The sequence below is a fragment of the Heteronotia binoei genome, chromosome 1 (assembly GCF_032191835.1).
Source record: "Heteronotia binoei isolate CCM8104 ecotype False Entrance Well chromosome 1, APGP_CSIRO_Hbin_v1, whole genome shotgun sequence".
Classification (NCBI taxonomy): Eukaryota; Metazoa; Chordata; class Lepidosauria; order Squamata; family Gekkonidae; genus Heteronotia; species Heteronotia binoei.
Window position 1 is genome coordinate 84116579 of NC_083223.1, and position 27825 is coordinate 84144403.

Genomic DNA, 27825 nt, shown 5'->3' on the forward strand with positions numbered 1-27825 from the left:
GGAGGTTGGGCAGGCAAGCAAGCAAGAGGCACTGGAGTTTTAAACTTTTTAACTTTCGAGTTACACATACCTGCTTAACATAAACCATCAAATTATTGATGAAAACCCCCAGCAACCGCAAGAACTTACCTGCAGAGTCATCAGGTGTCCATGGAAGACTACGAGCTGGCTTTTCAGAGGTTGGTCCCGAGGTAGTGATCATTCTCACACTAGGACTAGATGATCTACTGCTGTTTCTGCTTTCCTGTAAGAAAACATTTTAAACCAGCTGTTATTTGGATGATGCCACAGCTATCTCCCCACCCCCAAACAGGAAAATATTTTTGAGCACTTTTTAAATTGTTCTGCTATAGTCATTTACTATTAACTATTCTATAAAAGTTGTTACTCCCAAATGTTTGAAATTAACATTATCTCAAATTGTTTGAAATCAAGCAACGGTACCAGCTGCTTTTAACAATCTGACTGAAGTGACAGTCTAGTTTGATCACGACCATTTTTCTTGTGGGCTTGAAGTTAACGTGGTGATTTTCAAATGATACAGCAGGAATGTCAACTGGGAGATGTTCTTAAGTCTGTATTGAATCATGAAAGCAGAACTTTGGTAAAAATTGTTACTTTAGTACAGGGCTTTTTTTTTGTAGAAAAAGTCCAGCAGAAACTCATTAGGCCACACCCCCTGATGCCACGCCAGCTGGAACTGCGTTCCTGTGCATTCCCGCTAAAAAAAGCCCCACTTTAGTAGATTTATATTGTCTGCAGTGGCAAAAATCTATCAGAAATCAGTCTAGGTTCCTACAGTTCCAGACCAGCATTGCTTCAGATATAACACAGGAAAAAAAGTAAGATCAACATCAAAGAAACCTGCACAGATAATTTCATATTACAAAACAATTGTGTGCTTGAAACAAAATTATGACATCACAAAATAAATCAGAGTAAAATGCACATGCACAGCTGCTAGTGTGGCACTACAGATTGGGATGCTTCCTCTGCTATTCCAGCCCCTGCTGCCCAAAGCATAATGACTAATGAGAGATTTCTGACTTCTTCCTTATGTTGAAAAATGGATAGACTCCTATCTGTCATGTACACACTGCTTACTATTCTAGATTAAAATATTTTACAAAGCATCTTTTGCATGGAACCTTTACTCCAAGTACTTGCTTTGTAACAAAACTGACATTCCAAAGTCTAATACCATGAGATTTGTAAAATATGTTGTACATGGTAATACATGTACAACAAGGTAAAGGTGAAAAATGTGGAGCAATACTACAGAGAAAGACTTGCAGACCTGCTCTCTACATCCCACAGTTCCTTTTTATAGACTAAAAGAGTGTATCCAGATTATACACTGACAAGTGTGTAAGGAAATGCCCCTAATTTCCAGAACACCGTAGTCACCCGTCTGGTTGCCAGAGTGCCTGGAGACAGAGCTCTCACACATCTGCCAGAAGGACGTGGGTTTGCCTACCAGACTGGAAAGGACTTATGAGTACTAACAGCCACAACGCTAAAGCAGCGCTCCATGTCTCTGGAAGAGCGCCAGCAAGGAGAATGGATGGTTTTCAGTCGCTTCGGGCGAACGCCATCTCTGTCTTGGAGTGGAAGAAAGTGCGCTGTTAGGAGCTATCCAGGCCATGCGGTTTTCAGCCTTGACCATACAATCCACTTTGGGAGGCTAATACCTGCTATCTTCCAGCAGTGCCAAGACTCCATTTTAGCACAATGGGAAGCACACGTACGCAACAGATGTTACCCACCCATGGAGCCATCAAGCTTATCCAGGTGTGGACCCTGCCGAACCACCAAAGCATTTGTCCAACAGAACCCAGGACAAAGACTGGTGGCAAGAAGAACACTGAAGAAGAAGACCATCTTCAACCAGAGCAAACCAGGTGTTACCTAGGTAGTAATTTGGCCATCTATTGTCGCCTTTTTAGATAAGTATAATAATCTTAAGCACCCCTCCACCCAGTAATTTCTCCCATTCCTCTCCCCAAGTGTCAGTCTGGAGCCTCCCCCTTGACCCATGGTTACCTGTTCAGCCAATCAGGTAACCCAGGCCCAAGCTTGTTCATTGGGCACCCAATTAGGTGCCACCAATTAACCTGCTATTGGCTACTGCAGAAGTCTGGCCCTTATGGTCATTGCAGAGCCTCCCCTTTTTCCTCCCCCATACCTCCCATCTTCTGAGGGTCCAAGGTAGTCTATTTAACCTCTGACGCACCTCAACTCAGGTGTGAATCTAGCCGTACCCTATCTCCGCTGTCTAGATCCATCCCCGATCTTGGCCAGTTGAGGGTCCCATTTTCCCTGTCCTCTTTCGTCGCCATTGGAGCCTTCCTTGAAGACTACGATAGGTAATTATTACCCTGTTTGTCTATCCATGTGTTGTCTCTATCTCTCTCTCTATTTTTCTTAGGACTGTAGGAATGATTTTATGAGTATTTTATCTTGTATGTAAGCCTATATTTTCTGGAATAAATTTTAATTGTTTTACTTAGAGTCCCTAATATTTTAAGCATTAATTTCTGGATGTGGAATCCTGTATACACAGGTAAAAGATCCTGATTAAGCCAGGTGCCCACCTGACAATTCCCCATCCTCATTTTGAGGGCATTTTGGCTTACAAGTGGGTGCCTGCAGGGATTTGTTGGAAGCATCTCATTTACTCCTACCATTTCTTTTTTCCCTTTCCTGAAAGCCCCCAGAGCATCTCCTCTTTTCTTTCTTCCTCCTGTCTTTCGAGGGTTGCCAACCCTCAGGTAGGACCTGAAGAATCGCAATGGATCCTGGAATCATAGTGGATCTCCCAACTGTAGCAATCAGTTTCCTACCTTAGTGTAGTGAGTTCCAGGTTGGGAAATTCCAGATTTGGGGTAGAGCCATGTGTATTGGGGCGGAGGGGGGGGCGGTTTGGGAAGGGAAGCAACCTCAGCAGGGTATAATGCTCCAGAGCAGCAATGTTCTTAAGATAAATGGATTTCTGTCATCTAGAAAGCAGTTATAATTCCAGTTGATCTCTATGCCCCTGGGAAGTTGGCAACCCTAGCTGTTGCCAAGCCTGGATTTACCAACCCCCAGGTGGAACCTGGAATTTTCCCAGAATTGCAACTGAACTCCAGACAACACAGATCTGTCCCCTGTAGAAGAAGGATGGTACTAAACTATGTTTGGGATATGACACTCTTCCAGGTGGTCAGAGGCCTTTTTGAATCTGGCTATGGTATAACATCTGGCTGAGGCCTCTCCCTTCCCCAAATCCTGCCCTCCTCGGACTCCACCACAAAATTCCCAACCTAGAGCTGGAAACCCTACCTGGCCTGGCCATGGCCCCAAAAAATCCTCCCTCAAAGGACAAAATAGGCCTGGAGAGGACCCTGCACCCTTGCCCTGCCTTTTACTGACAGAACAAAGCATGGAATACTGAAGTTGCCTAGCAACAGCCTCTGAAGGAATCCACTGCTTGAAGCTACAGGTGCTTTATCATTTTAGGTTTTTTAAACCCCCTCCAATGTGTGTGTTTGTATGTATGTATGCATGCAAGCATGTGTGTGTGTGTGTGTGTGTATCTATATATCTCCACATTTTCCTGCAAACCTAGGCTATTCATGTTTGTAGAAAAATCTGTCTTGCCTGTTCACAGCTACACTCACAGATTAAATATCCTCAAATTTAGCCGACTTGGCTGTAAGTATACAGGTTTATGACTGCGTGCAGTCCCCTGGAAAAATGAAGGTGGTTTATCACTAATGCAAAGAAAAGCTATCCATTGAATCAGATGGCCTTACTCTTCCCTGTCCCTATATTGTTTGAAGGTGAAGAACCATGTACACCATCCAGAGCACCTTGGAGGAAGATGGGACAAAATACACTAGATTGATATACATACAGTCAGAAGCCTTACTCCAGGCACAGCATTGTGCCTGTACAGTGTATGGAAATGGCACTGTTGAATCTAGCCTGCAAGAGGAGGTAGACTACTCGGTAGCTTGCTGTGACCATTTCACTCAGCACTTTGCAGATAAAACCTTTCACATCCATTCCAACTTGAATTCTATATTAGCAATGATGGCGTCAGCTGGGAACAGGTTGCTGAGACTGAATAAGTTGAGGAGTATCTCAAACAACTGAACAGACTGTGGATATAGTCAGGATCCTTGGAGGTTTTAAGCTTACCACTTCCTTGTGTGACTTTTGCCCTTCCAGGCTTCAAGTGTGTGTATGGGTAGTTTACTGGGTTTGAGAGGTAGGTGAGGCCTTTGTGTGGGTATGTGGGGGGGGGGAATAGTTGCCTTAAGTGTGAAATAGGCATCCACTTCTAAAGAAGCCAATCCTGGACCTAGGAGATTGCAAAAACTATTGACCAGTCTCAAATATCCCATTCTTAAGCAAGAAATGGATGGTAGCTGGACAACTTCAAGCTTTTTTGTATTAAGCCAATTGTTTAGATCCTTTTCAATCTGGTTTTAGGCCTGAAACAATCCTGGTCATCCTGCTGCAGGGCTGGATTAACAATTAGGCAAATAAGGCACTTGCTTATGGGCCCCCATGCCTCTATGGGCCCTGGGCCAGCTTTCCCCCCACCCCAGTTTCCCCCTGCGGCTAGTTTGCCTCTTCCTCCGTTGGCCCCTTTCCCTCAGTTTACGTGCCTCGCTTCCTCCCCATAGCTTTCCCCTTCATCCATCCACTCTCCCTGTCGCTTAGTCTGCTTCCCTCTTCACCGGACCCCTCCCCATTGTTTCCCCGTAGCCAGAAATTTCTGGGTGGGGGGGCCCAGGACATAAAATTTTGGGTGGGGGTGTGTGGAGGCTTGGTTACTTTTTCCAGCGGCCAACTGCCTGGCCCCAGCTCACTTGCTCTTACGCTCTTGAGGGTGGGAAGAGCCTGGGGGGAGCAGCAGCAGTGAAAATGGGGCCACGGAGAGAGAAGGGGAAGCAGGGAAGAACCCGGGGAGAGCGGCAGCGGAGAAAATGGGGCTGTGGGGAGACCGGGGGAGAAGCAGGGAAGAGCCTGGGGAGAGTAGCAGTGGGGAAAATGGGGCAGCAGGGAGAATTGGGGAGGCAGGGAACAGGCCGGGGAGAGCGGCAGTGGCGAAAACGGGGCTGCGGAGAGACCAGGGGAGGCAGGAATGGGGTGGGAAGAGCTTGGGGAGATCGGCGGTGCGAAAATAGGGGAATGCCTTTTTAGCCACCAGTTCCTGCCAGCTGACACAGGAGCCCCATGGTGCAGTGTTAAAGCTGCAGTACTGCAATCCTATGCTCTGCTCATGACCTGAGTTTGATCCCTGGCAGAAGCTGGGTTTTCAGGTTGCCGGCTTGAGGTTGACTCAGCCTTCCATCCTTCTGAGGTCCGTAAAATGAGTACTCAGCTTGCTGGGAGGAAAGTGTAGATGACTGGGGAAGGCAATGGCAAACCACTCCATAAAAAGTCTGCCGTGAAAACGTTGTGAAAGCAACGTCACCCCAGAGTTGGAAACTACTGGTGCTTGCACAGGAGACCTTTCCTTCCTTTTCCTGCCAGCTGCAGAAGGAGGTGCAGGCAGTTGGGCGGGTGCTCCAATTTGGAGATAATTTGTGAGGGGGCCCCCAAGATTTCGACTGCCTAGGGGCCTCCACAGGGTTTAATCTGGCCCTGCCCTGCTGGAAATGGACAGGAGTGTGACTGTTGATTCTCCTTGCCCTCTCAATGGCTTTCCATACAATCAATCAAGGCATCCTTCTGGACCACCTTTCCAGGTTGGGGTTGGGAGGCATGGTTTGCAGTGGTTTTGGTCCCATCTGGAAAGTAGGTTTCAAAAGTTGGTACTGGGAGGCTGCTCAGCCCCTTAGCCTGTGATTACACTATGCTCTTTAACATCCACATGAAAGTGCTGGTCAAGGCCATCATGACATTAGGGCTGGGCTATCATCAATATGCAGATGGCATAAGGTATATCTTGTGCTTTAGAAACCCTGAACAGGTACCTTTAGAAACCCTGAACAGGTACCTAGAGACAGTTTTGTAATGGATGTGAGCTAATAAACTAAGCTTAATCCTAACAAGATGGAAGTGCTACTGATGAGTGGGAGGTCTTACTTGGAATTTAAGGTGTCAACCATTCTGGATGGTATTACACTTCCCTTGAAGAAAGAGGTCTGCGGGTGGCTTTGCATCTGGTCCTACTGCTGAATAAGTAGATGGCAGCTGTGGCCAGAAGTGCTGTTTATCGGCTTTTACTGGTTAGCCAGCTGCTGACTTCTCTAGGCCGAAAAGATCTGGTCATTGTGATGCATGCCCTGTTTACATCTAGATTACAGAATCATAGAGTTGGGAGGGGCCTTGGGTCATCTAGTCCAACCCCCTGCACAATCATGCAACCCTTCCTACCCTCCTTCTTATGATCTGCCTAAGTTCACAGAATCAGTATTGCTGTCAGATGGTCATATAGCCTCTGTTTAAAAACCTCCAAAGGAGAGTCCACCATCTTCCATTAAATTCTGTGGGGAGTACTATCATCTTTGTGGGTAAACTTCAAACACACGGAACTTCACACAGCATTCCACTGCACTTCCTGCACTGAATGCATTAGTACTGGTGAATGCTCCACTGTAGATATGGAGAGGGAGTGCCAGGTGAGTGTATGGATGACAATGGATTAACAAGAAAAGTACTCAGGGCAGTCTGGAAAAGAACCTTTTTCACTGAGCACTGACTATTGCTACTGCTACCAATTAAATCACTATCCCCATGTCCATCCAAAAGAATGGACAATCAAGTGGAGATACTCACAAAGGTAGAACTGTTCTCTTTGTGTCATGGAGATCTCAAATAGGGTCTACAGGGTGTCAAACATGCAGCCCAGGGGCTGAATCAGGCCCCAAGCAACTGGCTGTCATCTGCTTCCTTCTCCTCTCTCTTGCTTCCTTCTCCAAAACAGCTTGCTTTGCAAGGCTTGCTCAATCACACAGGAGCTACAGAGCAAAGTCTCTATTTTCTCCATTGGCTGAGGCTCCTCCCTTGGGGAGGAAGAGCTTGCTTCGCCAGGCTCTCTCAATTGCACAGCAGAGTTACTGAGCCAAGCCTGTTTTCCTTCTATGGCTGAAGCTCCTCCTCTTCCTGGTCCCCTGGGAAGAACCCAGAGCTTCCTTTGCCCAGCTCCCTGAATCCCATGAAAGAGATACAAAGAAAACACCTTTAAGACCAATGAGGGCTAACGTTTTAAACGTTTTATTTTAAGGGTTTTTTTAAAAAAAATCTGTGTTTGTCTGTGTTCTTTATGAAGTTTATAACTCTCCTACCTAATCTTAAATAGGTACACACCCAGCCCGTCCCGACATGGCTCGGCTTAACAAGGTCTCATTTATGCCAGATCCAGCCCTCAAAACAAATCAGTTTGACACCCCTGGTCTACAACAACCACAATAACCACTTGGAAACCAGTTCTTCCTATGCGGTAGATGGTGTTGCCCACCTATGCCCCTACACCTTTTTTTAAAGTGCAATATAGATAGGTATATCTACATGTGTGACACTTCAAGCATGAAAATGGCAAAGCTATGTATGTTAATTTTTATACCTGTTAAAGACACCCCTATATGGTCACAATTCTTTCCACAATAGATACTGCAGTAGTGTGCATAATTTTCAACTAATTCTCAACTACCCTTCCCCAATTACTTATGCCATCCATCCAGATTTATCTTTCCTCCTCCAGCTCAGGCAGCTTACATAGTTCTCCCCCTTTCAGCATCATCCAAATAAACCTCTGAGGTAGGTTAGGCAGACCAGTTCTAGGCATGCTATGAGTTCCAGAGCCAAGTGGGGATTTGACTCTGAGTCTCTCTAGTCCTAGTTCAACATTATAACCACTATAATGTATTTGCTGTCTCCTTGAGATCTCTTCAGATGGAAAGGGGGCAATGGGTTTTCTATCAAACACACAAACAGTGCTGAGAATCTGCATACTTTGCTACTAGGTCACTAATAAGTCACAGTTTTCCTTAGCACTCACCCAGGTCAATAGTGGAATGATAAACGGAACACTGTTGCCCTTCTGAAGGAAAGATGTGAGGAAACAAAGAGTTTTTCTGGAAAAATAACCCAAAATAGCAATCAGCTAAATTGACAGGCATGGATAGGTGTTATGAAGGAGGCTATGTAGTTTCAAACTGGATTTTGAAAAGGAATAGGCACTAGAGATCATATGGCAAATTTACATTAGTTACTGGAGCATACAAGAGAATTTCAGAAGAAAATCAGCTTGCATTTCATAGATTACAGCAAAGCTTTTGACTTTGAGGATCATGGAAAGTTATGGTTGGTTTTAAAATAAATGGGTGTGCCACAACATCTGATTGTTTTGATGCACAACCTGTACTCTGGATTAAGAGCCTTCTGTTAGGACAAAATATAGAGAAACATAATGGTTTCCAGTTGGCAAGGTTCAGGCAAGGGTGTATTTTATCTCCCTATCTCTTCAATCTGTATGGAGAACTTATCATAAGGAAAGCTGGATTTAGGTGAAAGTGGCGTGAAAACTGGTGGAAGGAACATTAACAATTTGAGAAATGCAGATGATGCCATATTACTGGCAGAAAATAGTGAAGGCCTGAAACGATGAAGGTTAAAGCAGAAAGCACAAAAGCAAGACTATACCTGAATATCAAGATGACAAATACAATGACTACTGGGGAATTACGCAACTTTAAGGTGGACAATGAAGACCCTGAAATTGTTCAAAATTCTCTAATCCTTGGCTCCATCATCAGCCAAAAGGGAGACATCAACCAAGAAACCAGAAGATTTGAGACTGGGGAAGGCAGCCATGAAGGAGCTAGAAAAGATTCTTTAGTGTAAGGATGTGTCACTAGTGACCAAGATCAAGGTAATTCATGCCATAATGTTTCCCATTACTATGTAGGAGTGTGAAAGTTGGGCAATGATGAAAGCTGACAGAGAAAGGTGATTCATTTGAAATGTGGTGCTGCAGGGGAGTTTTATGGATACTGTGGACTGCCAAAAAGACAAATCTGGGTTCTAGATCAAAGTAAACTTGAACTCTCCTGGGAAACTAAAATGACTAAACTGAGGCTATCATACACTTTGGTCATATTATGAGAAGACTGGAAAAGACAATACTATGAAAAGTTGAAGGCAGCTTGAAAAGAGGAAGACCCAACATGAGATGGACTGACTCAATCAAGGAAGCTGCAGCCCTCCATTTGCAAGACCTGAGCAAGTCTATTATGATAGCACATCTTGGAGGTTATTAATGCATAAGGTCACCATAAGTCAGAAGCAACTTAATAGCACTTAACACACACACACACAAACACAACTTCTAGTTTATTCTCAGTAAAATTGTCCATAAAGCAGAATGGCTTGTTGGGTTTACTCAGGGTAGGCCCAATACAGCCATTCAGCAAAATACAATAAATAGATGGGCATGTTTCAAATTCAGAAGCTGACATCATAAAAAGGATGAAACTAGTACATTTTGAAAATTAAATATTAATGTCCACTATCAAAAACTGATCACTCCTCTGAACCTCACTCAGTCAGGATAGTTTCAAGAATTGGTCACAATGTTTTAGTGCCCATGAGATGAATTTTGCCGCTGTTTCTAAAGTCCTCTTGTCAGACATCAAAAGGAGGTTTAAATAGATGAGAATTCACAGAATGGGCTGGATAGGTAGCCATAAGCAGACCTAACATGATTGCTCTGCATACATTACATACATGTGTAACGGGTTCAACAACCTGAACTCCACAGGGACATAACCTCTGCTCATGTGGGATTCCCTGAAATCTACCATTTAGCTTTGCTAAATGGAGTGTGTTAAAATGAGCTAAGGAGAACAATTTACATAAAGCCAGAACTGTAAGATAGGATAAAGATGTACTTTAGGAAAACAGAACTGAAGACACAAAATCCAAATAAACAGGTAGGCAAATTAACTTGGCATTGGAAAGGAGCATTTGCCAGTCCAGCTCCTATTGCAGAGGCCTTGTTTAATCCCAGCTCCAATAAACAGGTCATAGAGAACCCTATTTCAGCAAGTTTCTTGTTTATACCCTGGCTCCAAGGTCAGACTGAAGCCAGCTCACCATAGTAGAAGGAAGTCAGATTGAGACAGCAAAAGTCAGAACTTGACTGAAAACTGCTGTGCAATCCACATGTTAAGATGGATTGATGCATACATCAACTACATGAATGAGGCCATGTGCCAGCCACTCTGGTTGACTACTGCACTGCACATGTCTTGTTCTTCCCAGCTTCTTTTCCTGAAGGCCTGCAACCAGAGACTAAACAAAGAACTGAACACGGGGTAATATGCCTATGCCGATCTTGTGGATTTTATACTGTGCAGTAATGCACTCTTTAATATAGATTTATACCATATAGGAATATGGTATGTTACTGGCCGGACTTCTGAAATACTACCAAATGTACAGTCCATTCCTTTTCTTTCTATATGTAAAGCCCTGCTTTGTGGAATAGGTGAAGTAGACAGTTTAAGATTCTTCTACTGCTGCCTTTCCCTTTCCATCTAAATTTACTGTTGCCAGAACACCCAAACTGTAGGATTTGCCTTGGAGATATATCCATCTTCCATAGGTTGGATCTAAATTCATACCTCTTTTTCCATTACACTGGTGCTTCCCAGCAAACCAATATCCAGTTCATGATATTGACTCATCTGACCCAGGGATCAGTCTTTCTTAACCCTCTTCTTCAAAACATCTCATGGCAGAAAACACAAACTTACTTGTGCACATCATTCTATGGACTCTTGTGGCACCAAAGTGGGGTTTGTTTCCTATAAGTTTTACTTTTAACCTTTAAAATCACTAGGGCTATGGAGATGGTGGACTGTCTTCAGTCTTCCTTCCTTGTTAAGTCCCAATCAAAATATTTCCCTTCAATGAAACTGTTTGCAGGCTGCGCTTGGATTGCCAGAAGGTTTGAAGAATTATCTGAACAGAGCTACAGAACGAATGCAGATGTCAGTTGCTATTCTCCTGTGCATTGGTCTAAAGGACATTTTGATACCCAGTGGGCTTTTCCTGGAAACCTGTTTATGGACTGTGTTTGTAGGAATGAATCTGTGATAGCTGAGCTACTGTTGCATGTTGATTGGTGCCTTCCACTCCTGGTAATAAGCAGCATGTGTGACTGGTGGGTGGCAACAGAGTTGCTAAGGACTCTGTGGAGTTATGTTTGTTCCTCTTTGATTCTTGCCTCTACAGCAATTACTATGCTTTACACTTTGTTGCTGAAAGAGTTAAGGAATCAGCCTCTTAGTATTGGGAGGAGTTAACTCTTACCTCCCCAAAATTAGAATGTAAGAATTACCTGAAGGACAAAGGAAAGCATTTGATTTAATTCTCTAGTCTTTGCTGATCTGATTCAAAAGCAGTACTACAAAATGTTGGTTCCAAAGGTCACACTCAGGAAAAAGAGCCTCCAAGCACATGTACTTGGGTGCTACTATTCAGTATCTGACATTAGACATACACTCATTTTCTTTTTAAAAAGATCTGCCAATTAAAAGTTTATTTTATGCTAACAAGTAGAATTTTGAGGCAAAAGTCAGTGATATCCAAATTATTTTACAGAGAGACAAAATTAAGGAGCATAGTTTTTCTCCTTGCAACATTTCACCTAGCAACCATAATCTGAATGCTGATGTTATGTCTTTTATGTATCTGTACTTCTGAAAAATACCACTTTAGATAGTGAAGTGAACATATCGATAATTGCAAATGAGAGTCTATGTATCTTCGCAGCTATATTTCCTAAACACAACTTTTGAAAAAATGGTCAGATTCAGAAAAGATTAATAGTAAGGAATAAAGCTGGTAATTAACCACTAAAGAAACAAAAAAAAAAATTAAGGTAAACTTTGGTTATCATCATATGGCTGGTTTGAGGTTAGATACTGGCAGCCACATGACTGCATGTGTAACTGACATCTAATAAATATTTCAAAAGGGTTATGTTAATGAAATTTACAGCCTGTTGTCATGCATATTCAATTGGAATTAATTTCTAGCAAACTCAATTTTATTTATTTACATTATCTGTAAATTATTTGTGATATTTATCACTGACATTCAACGTGTGTTATACAATGTAAAACAATGCAATCAACCGGATGATATATCTAATAAGCAATGAATAAAACCAGAACTGCAGATATTTGATATAAAGCTAGAACTGCTCCCAGATAAGCATGCAAGGGGCTGTAGGTTATGAAAATGACAAAATAATAAAAAAGCAAAAGCAAAACAGCAAACAATCATGATACAATGCTGAGATTTTTCTTGCTAATGCAATATAGAGCTATGAAAGAAAACATTCAATTTCCCATCACACTTCCACAGATATTTCATGTATCTGGATTAGGAATGTTCAAGCACTTTACATTTTATGGTACCCTATTTGAGTAGTTGGTACATCATGCAATCTACTTAGAAAGCTAAGAGTATCAATTAATGATGAAAACGTTGCTTAGAACATTTTATGAGTTACAAAAAGGAGAAATTCTTACCTGGTTGGATTCTGTTCCAGCAACGCTAAGGTCCTGAATGGATCTGCGCCTCTGTTGTCCGTTGCCCGCTGACAAGGGAAGGGGAAAAAAATGCTGAAATGCAGTCAAACAAAGTAAGAAGGGTGCGACAGTTGTAGAAACAGCTTGGAATTTGTACGGATCCAGAGAAAGGGAGAGAGAGAGAAAGAGAGTTTGTATATGGGCAGGAGGGGGACAGCAGAGGGACAGCTGCAAAGTTTTAAGTAAAAAAAAAAAACCCACGCTGGCATGTCAACAGAAAGCGTATCCTAATACAATAACCACTCCTACACCATGAATAGCTTCTGCACTTTCCTTCACCATCTTCTGTCACATGCGCTTAATGCTTGGGGGCTGGCACTGATGACGACATCTATTTCAAGGAGGTTACGTTATGGGGATTTCTAGAGAAGGCTGCTAAGATAGGATACTGCTACTCTGTTCTTTATACTGATCCAGCAATTTCTTGTTCTTTATACTGATCAACAAAATTAGTAATCAGCAGTACCATTTTTAAAAAGCCTTTCCTCTCTGTCTGTCACAGCAAACCCAGCTCCCAAATAGTATTCAAGCAGTAATTTTCCTAATTTGTTGTAGAGGATCAAATAGACTTATCTGTCCCATTCTAACAAGAATTTTTTCTCTCAAGTTTAAAAATGATCAACCATTGATGAGATACATAAGAATAAAACACACATCTGTAAATGTTGCAGGTCAGTCAATCAAGAAACTTCCTACAAAAGACAACATGTTCGGTGTGTATAATTCCTTAAAGTATTCTGTCACTACAAGGACTTTAAAAAAAAAATACTGGTTCTGGGAAGTCTGCTAAACTATCCAAGGGGAAACACCAACAAGTTAGGATTAACAGCTGACAAAATACTCAGAATTCTTGGTCTCTGAAGATTGCATTACATAGCTTAAAAAAATAAAAATAAAACCCAAGACCAGCAGTAGCACTTACAGCAAGCACTCCAACAATGACAAGCACATGCATAAACTTCCCGGAGTCCCTCAGTTCATCATTCTGTGTTTGCACCCTGCACCTTCCTTTTGTTGAATGCCTCAAATTCAGCTTAGAGTTTTTCAAGGCTTAGCAAAAGTGATCAACTGTTTTTACAGCATCAAGTCATTCTATTTTGTTCATATATTCAATGCAGTAGAAGTGAAAAAAGCTACGCAGTAAAAGGAGTGAATGGTCTTCTTGAACCAATTCTTCTGAACACTGTTTTGATAAACGTCATGGACTTGATCCAGCACAGTATTTCCATGAATGCAAAGTGCGACCTTCTCAGCTCTCCCACTCACTGCAGCCTGAAAATGCCATGTGAAATCCTACTCCTGAAGGAGACAGGGCCCCCCAAAGAATAAGTCTTTAGGGGGCATTTTGGGTTCTCACCAAAAAGTGGGGCTGGGCTCTTTGCATCCATAAAAATCATCATGCTGGATCCAACCCATTATCTTTCCTGGAGTTAAGCTATCAGAAGTAGTGTGTTCATTGACATTTTTACCAGTTTCTCATACATGTATTTATTAAGTTTTAAAAAGTACTTAAGGTAAATAAGCAACTTTAAAGTTTTAAAAAGTAAACAACATTTGAGAAAATATTGAATTCTTTAGCTTGATTGCAAACTTCAACCAGACTCCCAAAGTATTGTTGCTGGAGGCAGGTTTTCAGGGACACAGTGGGCTGCAGCAGTAGCGGGGAAGTGTCCCAATTCAGTTCCTCTCTGCAAACTTTCCTCATGTTACTCTGGATCTAAGCCTCAGATTTGTGGCTGATATTTTGACATGCAACATGATTCAGAATTTCTGGCAATTCAAGATTTATTTACAAAGAACTGAGAGAGGCAAGTTCTCAGCTCCTAAAATCTCCCACAATGGTCTTGAAGAACTGTACAAATGATCTTTCAGTTGCTCTCAATACATGTAAAGCAATATGCAGCATAAGCTGTAAAGAAACAGCATTATCTGTGAATCATCAAGATTTTTCATTGAATGCAATAATTTAGTGGTTCAAATCACAGCGACATCTATACTGCTGAATTTGCTCCCGGACTAGCAATTCAGAAAGGCCCTCAAGATGATCTACCCATGGCTGATATAACAATTATATACACATTTCATTCAACAGTTCTATTCTAAAATTAGCTCAGCTGAAATAAACTTGCAAAAAATATCTGGAATACTCATTCTGATTTCAGATTAGCAACATTTGTGAATCTAAAGAACTCAGCACATGCATGGCCGAAATACTATATCATGGTCATCTAAAAAGTTAAAACGATCAGTGTGGGATAGAGCTAAACATGAATTATTTCTCCCCCCACCCCATTCAGGAAGGTTATGCTCTGTAGCACTGCGGAGATCAAAATTTTTAAATTCAGAAACCTTCAAACCAGCAACACAAGGCAAAAGCAAGCTGTTAGGCTAACACATTTTTAGTGCTGTTCATTCTTGCAGGCATTTAGCAAGCAACTCAAATGCAGCCAAAGAAGCAGAATAAATACTTGTTGCTCCTGTATTAACATAGATACATGACTAGGAATCTGGCCATGGAAGTATACACTGTAAATGTTTTTTTTTTAAATACTATATTTTTAAAAAGTGCTTTAAAGGAAAAACATGGTATTTATATACTGGAGAATATCCTGCTGCACAACTGATAACTAGTATGTACACATTTTCATAAAGTTCTAGTGATTGTGAAATACTGGGTAAAAACAGAGGAGAGGCAAATGCAAATAATCAAAATCATTGACTCAAAAATGTGATGTGACACAAAGATCTTCACCACCGGAAAAATATAAAACAAGAATTAAATTAAACTGGAGTTCAGCAGCCTTCTAACATAAACCATGGCATTTTCAGGAAATATACTCCTAAAAAGTACTGACAGTTTCATAGGCGCTTCTTAGAAGGGTTTCAGAAGTTCTTAGATTGGCATCAGTCTGGAGTTTTTATAGAGTCTGTTTTTATATTTGATGATTTTGTCTTCTAGTCAAGGTTTTAGATCTAGTGGTTTTATTTGTTTTAGCTTCTGTTACACAATTTGAGCCACAAATTGTTGAGTCCATAAATATTTAAAACAAATATGTCACACAAGGAAGCCAGAGAATAAGCTGCAATGAAATCAATGAGACCTATCTAAGCATCCTATTGAGATCAGATCTACCTCACTTTTTATGAACTGTGCCAAAGGGTAAGAAAAATCAGAAGTCACTTATGGAGGATCTTATTCTTGACACTCTTCAGAGCCTAGCAGTAGTACTGAATAAAGGCAAAGGTTCTTAAATCTTCTTATAAAATCTATCACAGTGGTAAATTGCTAATTAACATTCTTTTTAGATATATACAGAAAATAAAAGCACTAGATCATCCAAGAAGTCCATGAAAAAAGGCATAACATGAGAACCGCCTGAAGCAACAATTTAAAGACACATAGAAACCTGCAACGGAATCTGAGTCTGTTGCTCTCAGGAATACTTCCCTTGTTATGTGAAGAAACATGAGATGGCTTTCTTATTTTTCTACGCTTTAACCAGTTAAAATGGAATGTGGAAACAGTTATACTAAGGGGTTACTTCCAAGGTAAAGACATGAACACTGCCAAAAGGCCATGTGAGGAATTTCATGCATGAGGCAGAATTTATGAGTTTTCACTTTAAAAAATAATCCCTGTCTTGCTAGAAAAACTGCTCCTAAAATTCCAGAAATGGCATAAACACAAAACAAGAAAACCTCATGAGAAAGGAAGGAATCACAAGTGTAAATTCTGGTGTGATCTCACACAAGACTTGTGAGTATCTGAAGTGGCATTTGGATTGTGGCCTAAGAGTTACAACATCATCCAAACCCATAAATGGTCACAGGCCTTTTTTTAGCAGAACTTCAGCTGTTCAAATGTGTGCTCAACTCTGATGACTCAATACCGCCCAAGTCTAAGAACTTCATATTTTATTAGCATGCATCTGATGAGGTTGGCAAGAAATTATTACTAGCCAAAAGGTTTTCATTAGAACTGCTTTGGATGATAAGATAATAATTTTGTTCCTATAGATTTATCTATTCCATAGATCGCTTTTAATTGCACCACACATCAACTACGACATAATCTTAAAAAATGAGTTCGTATGACTTCTGGTTACTTCTAAATACCAATAAATATTTAACCCACTTCTAAAATTTTAAACGGAAATTAATGCACTACCATTTGTGCACCATATAAAAACAACTGATACCCAGTGTAATATGTTAAGTATTAAAATAACTACCAGTGCAGAGTTTCTATTACTATATGATTTTGTAATACAATCTGAGTAGCCTCTATTCATTACGTGACCTGGGAATTGTTTTGTACAAACTCACAAACACAGCCAACACAATGAAATTCTCTGCTGTATGCACTTGTATATATTGGAAATATTAAGAGGGATACTATCTTGTTTTCCTACAGTGTATAAATTGTACTACATTGAGACTGGTAAACCAAGCCCTTTTAATCCCTCACCTTAGAAAAAGCTTTTAGCCATGCTAGGCCAGAAGTTAAAATGTCTGTCTCTTTCTCCAGGGCATTAGTCCAATGGCTAACCCAGCAGCAATACCCCCAAGGTCCTAGTGAGCATGCTGTACTTCCAACAGGGCTGTCAAACTCCCAGATCCCAGCCTTGATAAACCTACTTTCATTTATTCTCATGAACAGTGGAGAACTATGGCAAGATGCCTGTTTATGCCTGGGAAAGCCTTATTTTACAGACTTGAACACATCAAGTACAATAGATAACTTGCCTTGCGCTTTATGCACATCTGAAATAGGATCAAATAATTTTTGCATCTCTAAGTATTTGCAAATCCCTACTCTCAGTTTGATCTGTAGTGTAAATATTATTTTAAATAAACTTGTTCAAGCCTAACAATATGCTCCTGGGAGTAACCCCACTGAATAGACTTCAGTAGGATTCTGAGTAGACTTGCTTAGGATTGCGCTGTTAGTTTAGTTTACAAAATGTGCGCTATTACTACAGCACTCTTAAAGTGTTCAATAATTTCCTTTCAAAATCACAAAATATTTAATTCTAATTAAAACATCCAGTTGTCAGATGCATTGCTATAATTCCTCTTTAGTCAATCCTGACAACTGTCATAGAACTAGTTAAAAACCTAGATATTAAATTTTTTTGTTGCATTTATGCTAACCATATTTTTACCTGGAGGGACTTGACAGTTGGAAGTAACTGAATCAATATATCAAACTTTTAGTATCTGCAAACTAGATATTTAGTTTAAATAGTATTTGCATACACGAACTTCCTCAGCAAATGTAAAAACTGCATACACAGACTTGCTTTTCTTTAGGGAAAAAACTTCTGCAGTAAGACAACAATGCTACTTTCACATGAAAAGACTGAACTAGTATTTTCTACACTGAAAAAGAAGCCAGTCTTACTAGATGCTTCTGTTTGTTAGGATTCTGGAGATCTGGAACAAAACATTTTCTCATTCTTCCAACAAGCCAATGCCAAATAGCAAAATTATTTCATCAACAGGAGCAAGAAGTATTTAAACATCTGATCATTATTCCAGCATGGACCCACTTAGTCGGTCTGTGATACCTGGTATGATGATCTGTGGGACATCCAGAATGGTGCCAAATGAAGCAGTTTTACGATGGCCTCGTTTGGGTTTGGAAAAGGCTGAAAAAACACACACACATACAATACACATGCAAACAACTACAACAGCAACGCAGAAATTATTCAGAACTGCACTTCTTAACTTCATTTGGTTAAACCACAGTACATGCAAAACAAGTCATGCAGAATATACTGCAGAGCTCTCCATTCACGCTTAAAACAGTAAAGCATTCGTTAAAAGCTACACAGAAAAATAGTTTCAACAGTGTTAACACAGCACAACATACCGTAATTAGTTACAGTTAGAAGCCAAAATATAAACCAAGAAGTACAACAGCAACAGAGGAGACAAACCCTGCTTTCACTGTATATTAGTATATGCATGTTAACAAGATGTATACCCAATGCTGTGGTCTGCCTGTTCGCCAAAAAGCCTTATTCCCAAAATGAAATAGACACAGTATTTCGTGAACTTCATGAATTTTTGATGCTGATATTTTAACATTACCATATCCCAAGATTTCCTCCCCTCTGCTGTTGATTGAAACTGAGTTTTGTTACCATTTTGAGAAAAAGCCAGATCGACCAATCTCCAGCACACAGTCACACAGATTAAGATTAAAAAGTAGCATACAGCTATTTGACAGAAATGCATTAGATAATAATATAAGGAAGAGAATGGTAACTCAACAAGAACAAATTAAAACTTCTTGGTAGGAGCAGTTTTGTGAATACTTTATGCAGCATATATTTCTGTTTTAGGACAATGATTTCAATATGGTTTGAAAATTGTCCAGTACGCTGCAGGGATTTGTTTTAACCAACTCCAATATAACCCACTAAAAAAATTATTTCTGGCATATGATGTTGGATTGGAAGAGTGAATGGAACACAGGAAACTGGCCAAAGCAGATTTAAGATGTTGTTTTAGCGAGCTTACTTTAAAAGCCTATTCTCAACTACTTGCATAACAGTGTACAAGTAGCATTTGGTGTTCTGGTAATCTAGTAATAGAAGGAACAAATCTATCCTTAAATATATCATGTATTCTAGTCCCAACAGCTTTTCATTTACTCAGCCCATAATACACGGTGCTGTTAAAGAAACCAATGTTTGCAAATCTACCATAGTTTCTCCGTCATAGTTACTGAACTATCTTTAACAGAAATGGTTTTTTAAAAAACAGATTTCTGTACTTAACATTTTCATTATTCTTCCTTAACCAGAAGGGAAAATAGAAACCCTCACCAAACCCTAAGAATAACGCATTGCCTCTAAACTTTATATATACTCTACTGATGTCAGGAAGCTAATCTGGTATAAAACTAATGAGATCCCTAATCAGTCTCAGGGCAGATGTATGTTGTATGTCTCCCTGTGACAGCCACACCTTTTAATAATGTTAATAATAAATAATTTTATAAATTGAGTGGGAGTGTCAAAATAATTTTAGTCGTATAACAGCTACATACAAACACTGACAAAATTTTAGATTATGACTGTTATGGTTAAATTAGAACATAATAGGCACCTGGCCAATATTTCATCAGAAATAAGCAACAGCAAGGTTGTTACTTAAATAAAATGCCTGGTGAGTTGTAGCAAATAACAGGATTAGAATATAACTCCTTTTTATAATATGAAAGTAATCACCTGTAATATATAAGAGCAGTAAAGCTTCAGTTAGACCAGGCACAACTAAATGATTGAGGATATAGGCTACAGTCACAATCTGTAGATAACTAGCAATCTCAAGTAATAATAGGTACAAGAATTCTCTAATTATAAATGATGTAACCTTTTAATCACTAACAGAATATTGCAGCCAAGAAATGTTTTATCTAGTCTTTTAAAGAGAACTCACTTCAAAATACTGTAATAAGGATGTTTTAATATATAAATACATGTGAATCATGTATTTTACTAAAATAGTTGATTTTACTGCTATTCATCAAATTTGAAAATTCCTGATGAATCCATACTTTCTCCTTCCCTTCCCCCCCTTCTGTACCCCCCCCTTTTTCTTTTGAAAAAATTAAAAAGGTAACAAACCGAAAGCTTCAGGAGTGAACGGTACAGAAGGGTGCAAGGGTACTTTAGCCTGCCACCATTTTTGACTTTAATTGAGAAGTCAGTCATGAATTTCATTTATTATTTCTTACATTCTATTGCTTCTTGGCTTTAGAAACATTTTTAAAAGTACCCACTAGACAAAGTTATTGCTAAAGTAGATTTAACCTAACAAGGCAATTTCAATAATAATAATAATAATAATAATAATAATAATAATAATAATAATTCTTTGGAGAGCACATGTATTTCCCAAGACCAGTAAAATATGAAAAATTATCTGCAAAGTACAAAAATAGTTTTCTTCAGAAATAGGAGAATCAATGTACACTTTCCATTGCCTGACACCAGAAAGAAGGAAATCACCACAGAAACATTCTCATTGGTGGAAGCAGGTACTCTGACCTCATTCAGACAACTTTTCCTGCTTCTGCACTATAGATTAGCACTATCAGATACTCCAAGCATCCTAGTGCCCCTGCCCTAACCATATCTAACAGATCAAGGTCTCAGAGAAAAGCTTTGCTCAGAGGACCCAGACAACAGGGGTCTTCTGTTATGAACAGAGAGGGGTGTGTGTGTGTGTGTATGTGGTTCCACACTAAATCCTGATGTCAACTCTGACCTGCTCCCACAGTATCTTCTCCTTTCCAACCCCAATAGCAGTTTTGAAAATGATCAACACAACAGCAGGTTGCTGTTGATTCCCCATGTGGGTACTCAGGTTCACTGTTATTATGACTGCAAGTAGTATCCCTTAGGTCATTAATAATCTATTATAAAATCCTAAAGAACACTTTAAAAAATGTACACTAACCATGAACAAACCGCAAAATAAGCTAACAAATCTGTACATACACTCATACTTTATCTCGCCAATGTTAACATTCTCATATTTTGCCTTTAATTGCTGGATATAAAATCAATAGGAAAATCTTGTAAATAAAAAATAAAAATATAAAAAATAAAAAGAATGTCTTGTGAAATCCCATGACTGGGCTCTTTACTGCACACACATTTCAAATGGGCTCATGTGACAATAATTCCAGTGTTTTTCAGGTCTTAAAATGCAGAAAAGATTTTGAGTTACAGTTAGTGTTCAATTCCAAAGGTTATACAGAGGCTGAGTAATTTAAAAACTTCCAATAGATCAAAAGAAAAACAAAAGGAATGCGCATTTAAGTGTATGTACAATTTAATTAATTTTAAAGGAATTTAAGTCCACTTAACTGACAGTAAGATAACGCTTACCATAAGCCATTTTAATGGAAAAGAATAAATCATGTGTATAGTTTTTAATTTGGGCTGTTATTGTGTCAAAGCAAGAAAAGCTTACTTTTGCATCAGTGCAGAGTGCCAGGAAATAACCAGTGTATCTTGACTTGAATGTAAAGTCCTTCTACTGAAAGCAGAATAGGAAAGCTATCATTTTCATTAGTTCTTACTACTGCAGAGCTCCAACCCCACTCTGTTTTGGTGAGTACAATTTTCAGAATGTGCCAAATGTAGCAGCAGGCAGAGGGAGGTGTGAACAGCCCATTTCACTGGCATTTCTCTGGATGCAACCTAATTTTAGAATTAAAGATGGTTTTGATAAAGATGAAACCTAAACACTTCCTTTGTATGGTAGTTATGTTTTCTTCATTTTTTGTTCTTATTTATTTCCATTTTACTTTGACACTGCAAACTTAACAGACTTTTTTTTTACCTGTGGTAGCAGCAATTCTTGCTTCTATTTCAGACATATCAGCACTCATTCTCTTGCCTTCTGAAACAAGGGTAGACTGCTGTCGTCCACGAACATCTGACAGACTTTCCACACTGCTACCACGAGATGGAGGTAAACTCAATCGGCCAGGTTCTCCCTGGTGAAAAAAACAGTTTAAGAATGATTAAAAACCTGATTCCTGAAAAGAGGTGAAAAATGTGTTTTGATGATGATACTTTTAATTTTGTTTTGTTTGGCATTTCTTCACTGATGCCTTCCTTCTGCCCAATATTTTAATTGCTGTGTAGGATTGTACTGTTGTATCCATTTAAGGGTTAGGAAGATCTTGTGATTTGATTTCTATGCATGTATAGTTTCCTTAGCATTATATGAGCATTCTTACCGACTGCTTCGCTGAATTTTTCATCTGTTGGGCCAATTTTGATTCTAGGCGTTTAATAGTGTCATTGGTAGCAGTTCCTTGAAAATCATTTGGTTCCATGTTAGCATCACTCTTATTACTGGTGTTTGTTGAAGTCATATCCATGAATGAACCTATAAAGATTACAAATATCTTACTTTAGTTGAGAAGTCAGTCATGAATTTCATTTATTGTTTGTTACATCCTATTGCTTCTTGGTTTTAGAAACATTTTTAAAAGTACCTATTGGACTAAGTTGTTGCTGAAACAGATTTAACCTAACATTTGAAAACCAAGTTTAATGTTTTGTTTTTTTAAAAATCACTAGTAGAGGTATTTTGCTTGGAAAAAAATCAGAGTTTTTATGATAGATACCAGGAGTGCAGATGCAAATGCTTCAGTGTTTAGGACTTTATACTGTAGAAAAGCATTCATAATAACGTTAAGTGAAATGGACTTTGTAGACTGCTGAAATTATCACAATGAAACTACATCAAGGAAATTGTCAATATTAAGCACAATCACTAGAAAAATTTAAACTGAATAACTTTATGATTTTGAAGAAATCAAGAATTTATTTGAAACAGTTATGTACAAATGATGTTCATGTTATTGCTCTAATGTATAAACTTTTATTGAAATATGAAACAGAAGAATGGGTAAAAGATTGTATGGTAAAATGGGCTAAGAATTTTGAATATGATGTATAAATGGAACAATGGGAAAGATAATGGGAGAATAGTTTGAAATTCACATTGTGTTAACCTTAAAAAAGAACATTTTATCATATGTGGTCTGGGACATTTTATCATATGTGGTGGACCTGTAACAAAACTGAGAAATTCATTCCTTAATACAGATTCATTCCTTAATAAAGAACATTTTAAAATTTAACATACAAATGAAGCCAGAAGCTTTTCTGTTAGGATTCAGGGACAGTCAGCCTGAAAAAAGTCATGGAACTTTGTTTTTATATATAAACTACAGCAGCAAAGATACCTTATGCACAGAACTGGAAATATATGAAAATATCTATGGTAGAAGAATGGTTGGAATTTGCAGAAATGGTAAAACTTACTTCTTTTATTAAGGAAAAGACATTATCTACTTTTATTGTTAGTTGGAAGCTCCTTATTGACTTTATGCATGTAAAAGAAAAAAATGATTTGATGATTTGTGGGTCTGATGACTATATGCTCCGGTGGGGAGGGCGGCATATAAATTAAATAAAATAAAAATAAATAAATGATTAGTTGGTGTACTGGTCATGATATTAGAGTATATAGATATGTGTAAATTTCAGATTTAGCAATAAGTGAAGTATTTGGCTTTGTCATGGAGAAAATTCTGTAAGAACTTTTAGGACATGTTCCTCCAATTCTTTCATTTTCCTTTGTTGTTTTCTGTATCATTTTCCTTAATTTTTATTTTTATATATGAAAATCTTACTAAAAGTTTAAAAAACGATACTATATCAAGGAGAATTTATACTCTTTATAAATGCTAAAACATTACTTCCCTATTTGAAACCTTCTTGTGTGAGACATAAGCCCTTCCTCTGCTACCAGTTAGTGACAACCTCATTTTAAAAGTTATTTCTCAATATTATGCATAATGGTTATTCTACCGAGAAAACACAAACCTGACAAGAAATAACTTTCCCTGCTATTTCAAAGACAATGCGGGACCCAACTGCATTTAACAACTGTTAAAATTTTTAATATTTTCGTAGAATTCTTTACTTCTTATTCTCTGGCACAATGACTGATAGGACTGGGCCTAAAGCAAATATGTTTTAAACTATCCATCATTATCACTGTCATTGCAATGTACCTGTGCTAGTGGCAGAGTTGCTTTGGCCTTCATCAGAATATTGACAAGGATACTGCAGAGGTTCATCAGCTCCTGGAAAGTACTGCAAAGAGGCAAAGGCAGAAAAATTGTTCTTTATCCTACAGACTACAACAGAGCAAGAAAAGGCACACTATGGCCTCTGTCTCTCATACAAGAAGTTCCAGAAATTTGTGGTATATGTGACTGGATGGGGGGGGGGGGGGGAGGGGAGGAACCTCTCTTTTTCCTAACTCTGACTGAGAAATTCCATTTCATAAAAAGTCATACCTGCATCAAATGTGTCATTATTTTGACAATTTCCTCCATGGAAGGTCGTTGCGAGGGATCTTTTGACCAACAACGAGTCATTAAGCTCTCAATAGGCTTAGGTAAATTTTTAATTAGTGGTGGTCGAGTACCTATAAGCCAAAGCATATAAAACATCTATTTTTTAAAAAAAGTATATTATGTACATAAGTATTTTTAAGAATGATATACATTTCTAAAATATGTTATACAGTCTCAACTGCTCTGAACAGATAATCTTTGAAGAATTAGAAAAAAAATGGCGCTGCTCTCCACAATAGTTTTATAATCTTTGATCTGTTCCATCCCCTGCATATTGAAAGATTTCACAGGAGTGAATGTAGGAATTATTTTACCCATTTGCAATGCTGTGTTGCAAAACTAGGACTAGTTTATAGAGTAAAAAATGAATTCTGAATGGCAAAGGCATTTTAACATGAGGAAAATGTTATGCATCCTCTAAACGCTCAATAAAATATTTACCTGTGCTTTTAGATTGTCAAATTACTCCTCAAGCACTCCTGTAAAATATTCAAACATTACTTTCCCAGCCTATAGATGAAGGACACAAGCACAATACAGCTTTATTATAATACAAAACTAGAAACCAAGCATCACACAAAGAATGACTTTTCTATGCTGGTCCCAGAAATTTATGCATTCTAAAAGTAGTAATTTGTGTTTCTTTTTTAAAACACTGTTTAAATTACAAATGATAATTCAACATAAAACAGTTTCTGAGCAAATCCATCATGTTTACAGATGGAAATCACAAAAAATTAAATTAATCACATAAAGATGGATATCACATTTTGGCACACACGACAAAGACTAAATTACAGATATATTATCACCTCTTGAATTCTGCAAAATGACAACCAAATTAGATGTGAAAGCAGTACATGTTTTTAAACACATTTTCCCTCCAAATCGTATAGGAAGTTGGGCAGGTAGGGAGAATTGTTTTTACACAGCAAGAACTGCGGATGAGTACAAAATCTTCTCTCTAAGGATGCCTTCCTCCACTGATGGTTAATCTCTGTTTCTTACTTGCTCACCCATTTTTCTAATTAAAAAGACTTCCATATGTATGGGGGAGGGCAGAATATTCCAAAGTACTTCTTAGCTACTGACTGCTAAACAAAATGTCAACTTACCATTATGAACTGCCCACATGATTCGAAAAGCAGGACCACCAATCTCATCAAAAGGTTTTCTACGAGTTATCACTTCCCATAGAATAATACCCCAACTGAATACATCACATTTTTCACTGTAATTGCTACCTGGAAAAAAAATTGTTGATACCATATGTGTGGTTTCAGTTGTATTCATTGAATATTAACAAAGTGTCAGAACTAGAAACACCACTATTTGGAGATGGTTAGCTTACTGGTGTCACAGTAAATCAGATTTACTTTGCACCAAAGAATTTTCAGTTGTAATCTGAAAGTCTGCTGTCTTCCTTTATAAACCCTAGTCACAATAATCACACATCTCACTTGAGATTTACATTTCAAGGGGGGGGGAGGTATGGCTGTATGTAACCTATAATATAAAGCATCCTTTGCCTGACAGCATTTGTTCTTCAAAGCAAAATTCCACCACAGGGTTACAATAAAATGAAAAAATAATGCTTGCCCAATGCACCGTAATATATAGTATTACATTCAGGGTTGCCACTAAAATTTTATTTTTCATTTCCCTGACCAACATTTGTCAATTTTCCTGACCACCATTCAAATATAACCACAAGTTAAAAAATGAATAGGTCATGTTTCATTAATGCAAGGCTTAATGAAATGTTCTACTCTACAACTACACAAATATCAACTGCAAAAATATTTGTCAAAGTATGAGATTTAATATCCGCTTCTTTCAACATTAACTGGAGCAACATCTGTTTTGCAGCTGCACCAAAAATTACACCAAGATACAAACTTCAATTCAAGTAAACTCTGAATGCTAACAAGTAGGAACTTTCCAAAGAAGGGAAAGTTTCACTTTCCAGAAAGTGTAACGAGCAGATCAGCAGCAAGAAGGGAGGTGGAGTTTCTGCAATCTAGTGAAGCAGACATCCCTCATTTGCAGCCTTCATGCATGGGAGGTCAGGCAAGAGAATGAGAAAGCTGGTATTCTGTAAACTCCAGCAGGAACAAGTAATCACATTCGCAAAATTTACTTTGCATGGTGCAGAGTAGGAAGTGCTAGTTGTCTGTGAAATCCAACAGCGGCAAAACTCATTTGCAACTCTGTGCTGGGTTTAGCAGGAGACAAAACATCCATTCCATATGGAAGCATGACCCCAAAACATGCTCATCTTTATACGTAAGTTAAATGCAGTACTAGCAGGTAGGGATGAAAACAGATATTTAAAGTTTGTATGCTGCTAAACGTTTAAACTAGCCTTGCAAATGCTACAGGCAGACTTTGGAAATCATGCAGGGACAGAGCTCAACAAACATATTAGGCTGCTTGCTGGGAGTAGAGCTGAGAAAAAGGTGCATCATTAAGTTTTACTTGTATTCTGCTACTTCTCTATTCCAGTTGCCACAAGAACAGATCATGCTCTTGTAGCAGGTCAAAAATCACTGCTTGAATATATTTTAATCACAATTTCCCTGACTTCAGACCAATTTCCCTGACTTTACAGAAAGTGGCAACCCTGAAACTGCACTGTTATTTTGTTACCTTCAAATACTTCTGGTGCCATCCAAGCAGCACTTCCCTTATTGTTGGTCATGTGTGTCTGAATATCACAAGCTGTACCAAAATCACAGATTTTTAAAACTGTCCCTCCTGCCACCAAGAGCAAACTGTTAAAGAAAAAAAATAGTTTAGCAGATTTTAAACTATGTGATAGTCTTAACATCTAAAGATTTAAACATATAAACATTTTGAAAGGTATGTGCCAATATATTTATTCTTTCTAATCAAAATACTTCAATTTTAAATATTTATGGGAAAACAGAAAAGAATACGCCTATATATATTTTAAAATATATATAGCACTTTTATTAACTTAATTAACTAATTTTTAAACTTAATCAGAATTTTAATGCTTAAATGTAATTTTGTGTTTTTTGCTTTCTTTGTATAATTGAAATTTGTATGATATTGTTAGCCGCCCTGAGCCTGCTTCGGCGGGGAGGGCGGGATACAAATAAATTATCTAATCTAATCTAAAATAAAGTGTTTTAGTCATATTTTCATTAGGCTACATTGCCAACAGAATAGCACTCAGTATTTAAGCAGCAAACACTTTATTTTAAGAAGAGATATGGAGAATTAACA

The 27825-nt window shown here is 38.6% G+C and overlaps 1 protein-coding gene across 2 annotated transcripts in view; it reads right to left on the reverse strand.

The window, feature by feature from the left end:
- The window catches only part of LOC132570528 (mitogen-activated protein kinase kinase kinase 7-like), a 37913-nt gene that overhangs the window by 4122 nt on the left and 5966 nt on the right, over window positions 1-27825 (reverse strand). Inside the window, exons 6-14 of one of the 2 annotated variants that reach the window (XM_060237217.1) lie at window positions 27223-27347; window positions 25689-25817; window positions 24514-24644; window positions 24226-24307; window positions 22375-22526; window positions 21972-22128; window positions 18173-18253; window positions 12543-12610; window positions 130-244 (exon numbers count right to left, since the gene is read on the reverse strand). In XM_060237217.1, the coding sequence (XP_060093200.1) occupies window positions 130-244; window positions 12543-12610; window positions 18173-18253; window positions 21972-22128; window positions 22375-22526; window positions 24226-24307; window positions 24514-24644; window positions 25689-25817; window positions 27223-27347 (1040 nt within the window). The remainder of the gene's footprint in view (window positions 1-129; window positions 245-12542; window positions 12611-18172; window positions 18254-21971; window positions 22129-22374; window positions 22527-24225; window positions 24308-24513; window positions 24645-25688; window positions 25818-27222; window positions 27348-27825) is intronic. The other variant, XM_060237226.1, reaches the window with a different exon arrangement.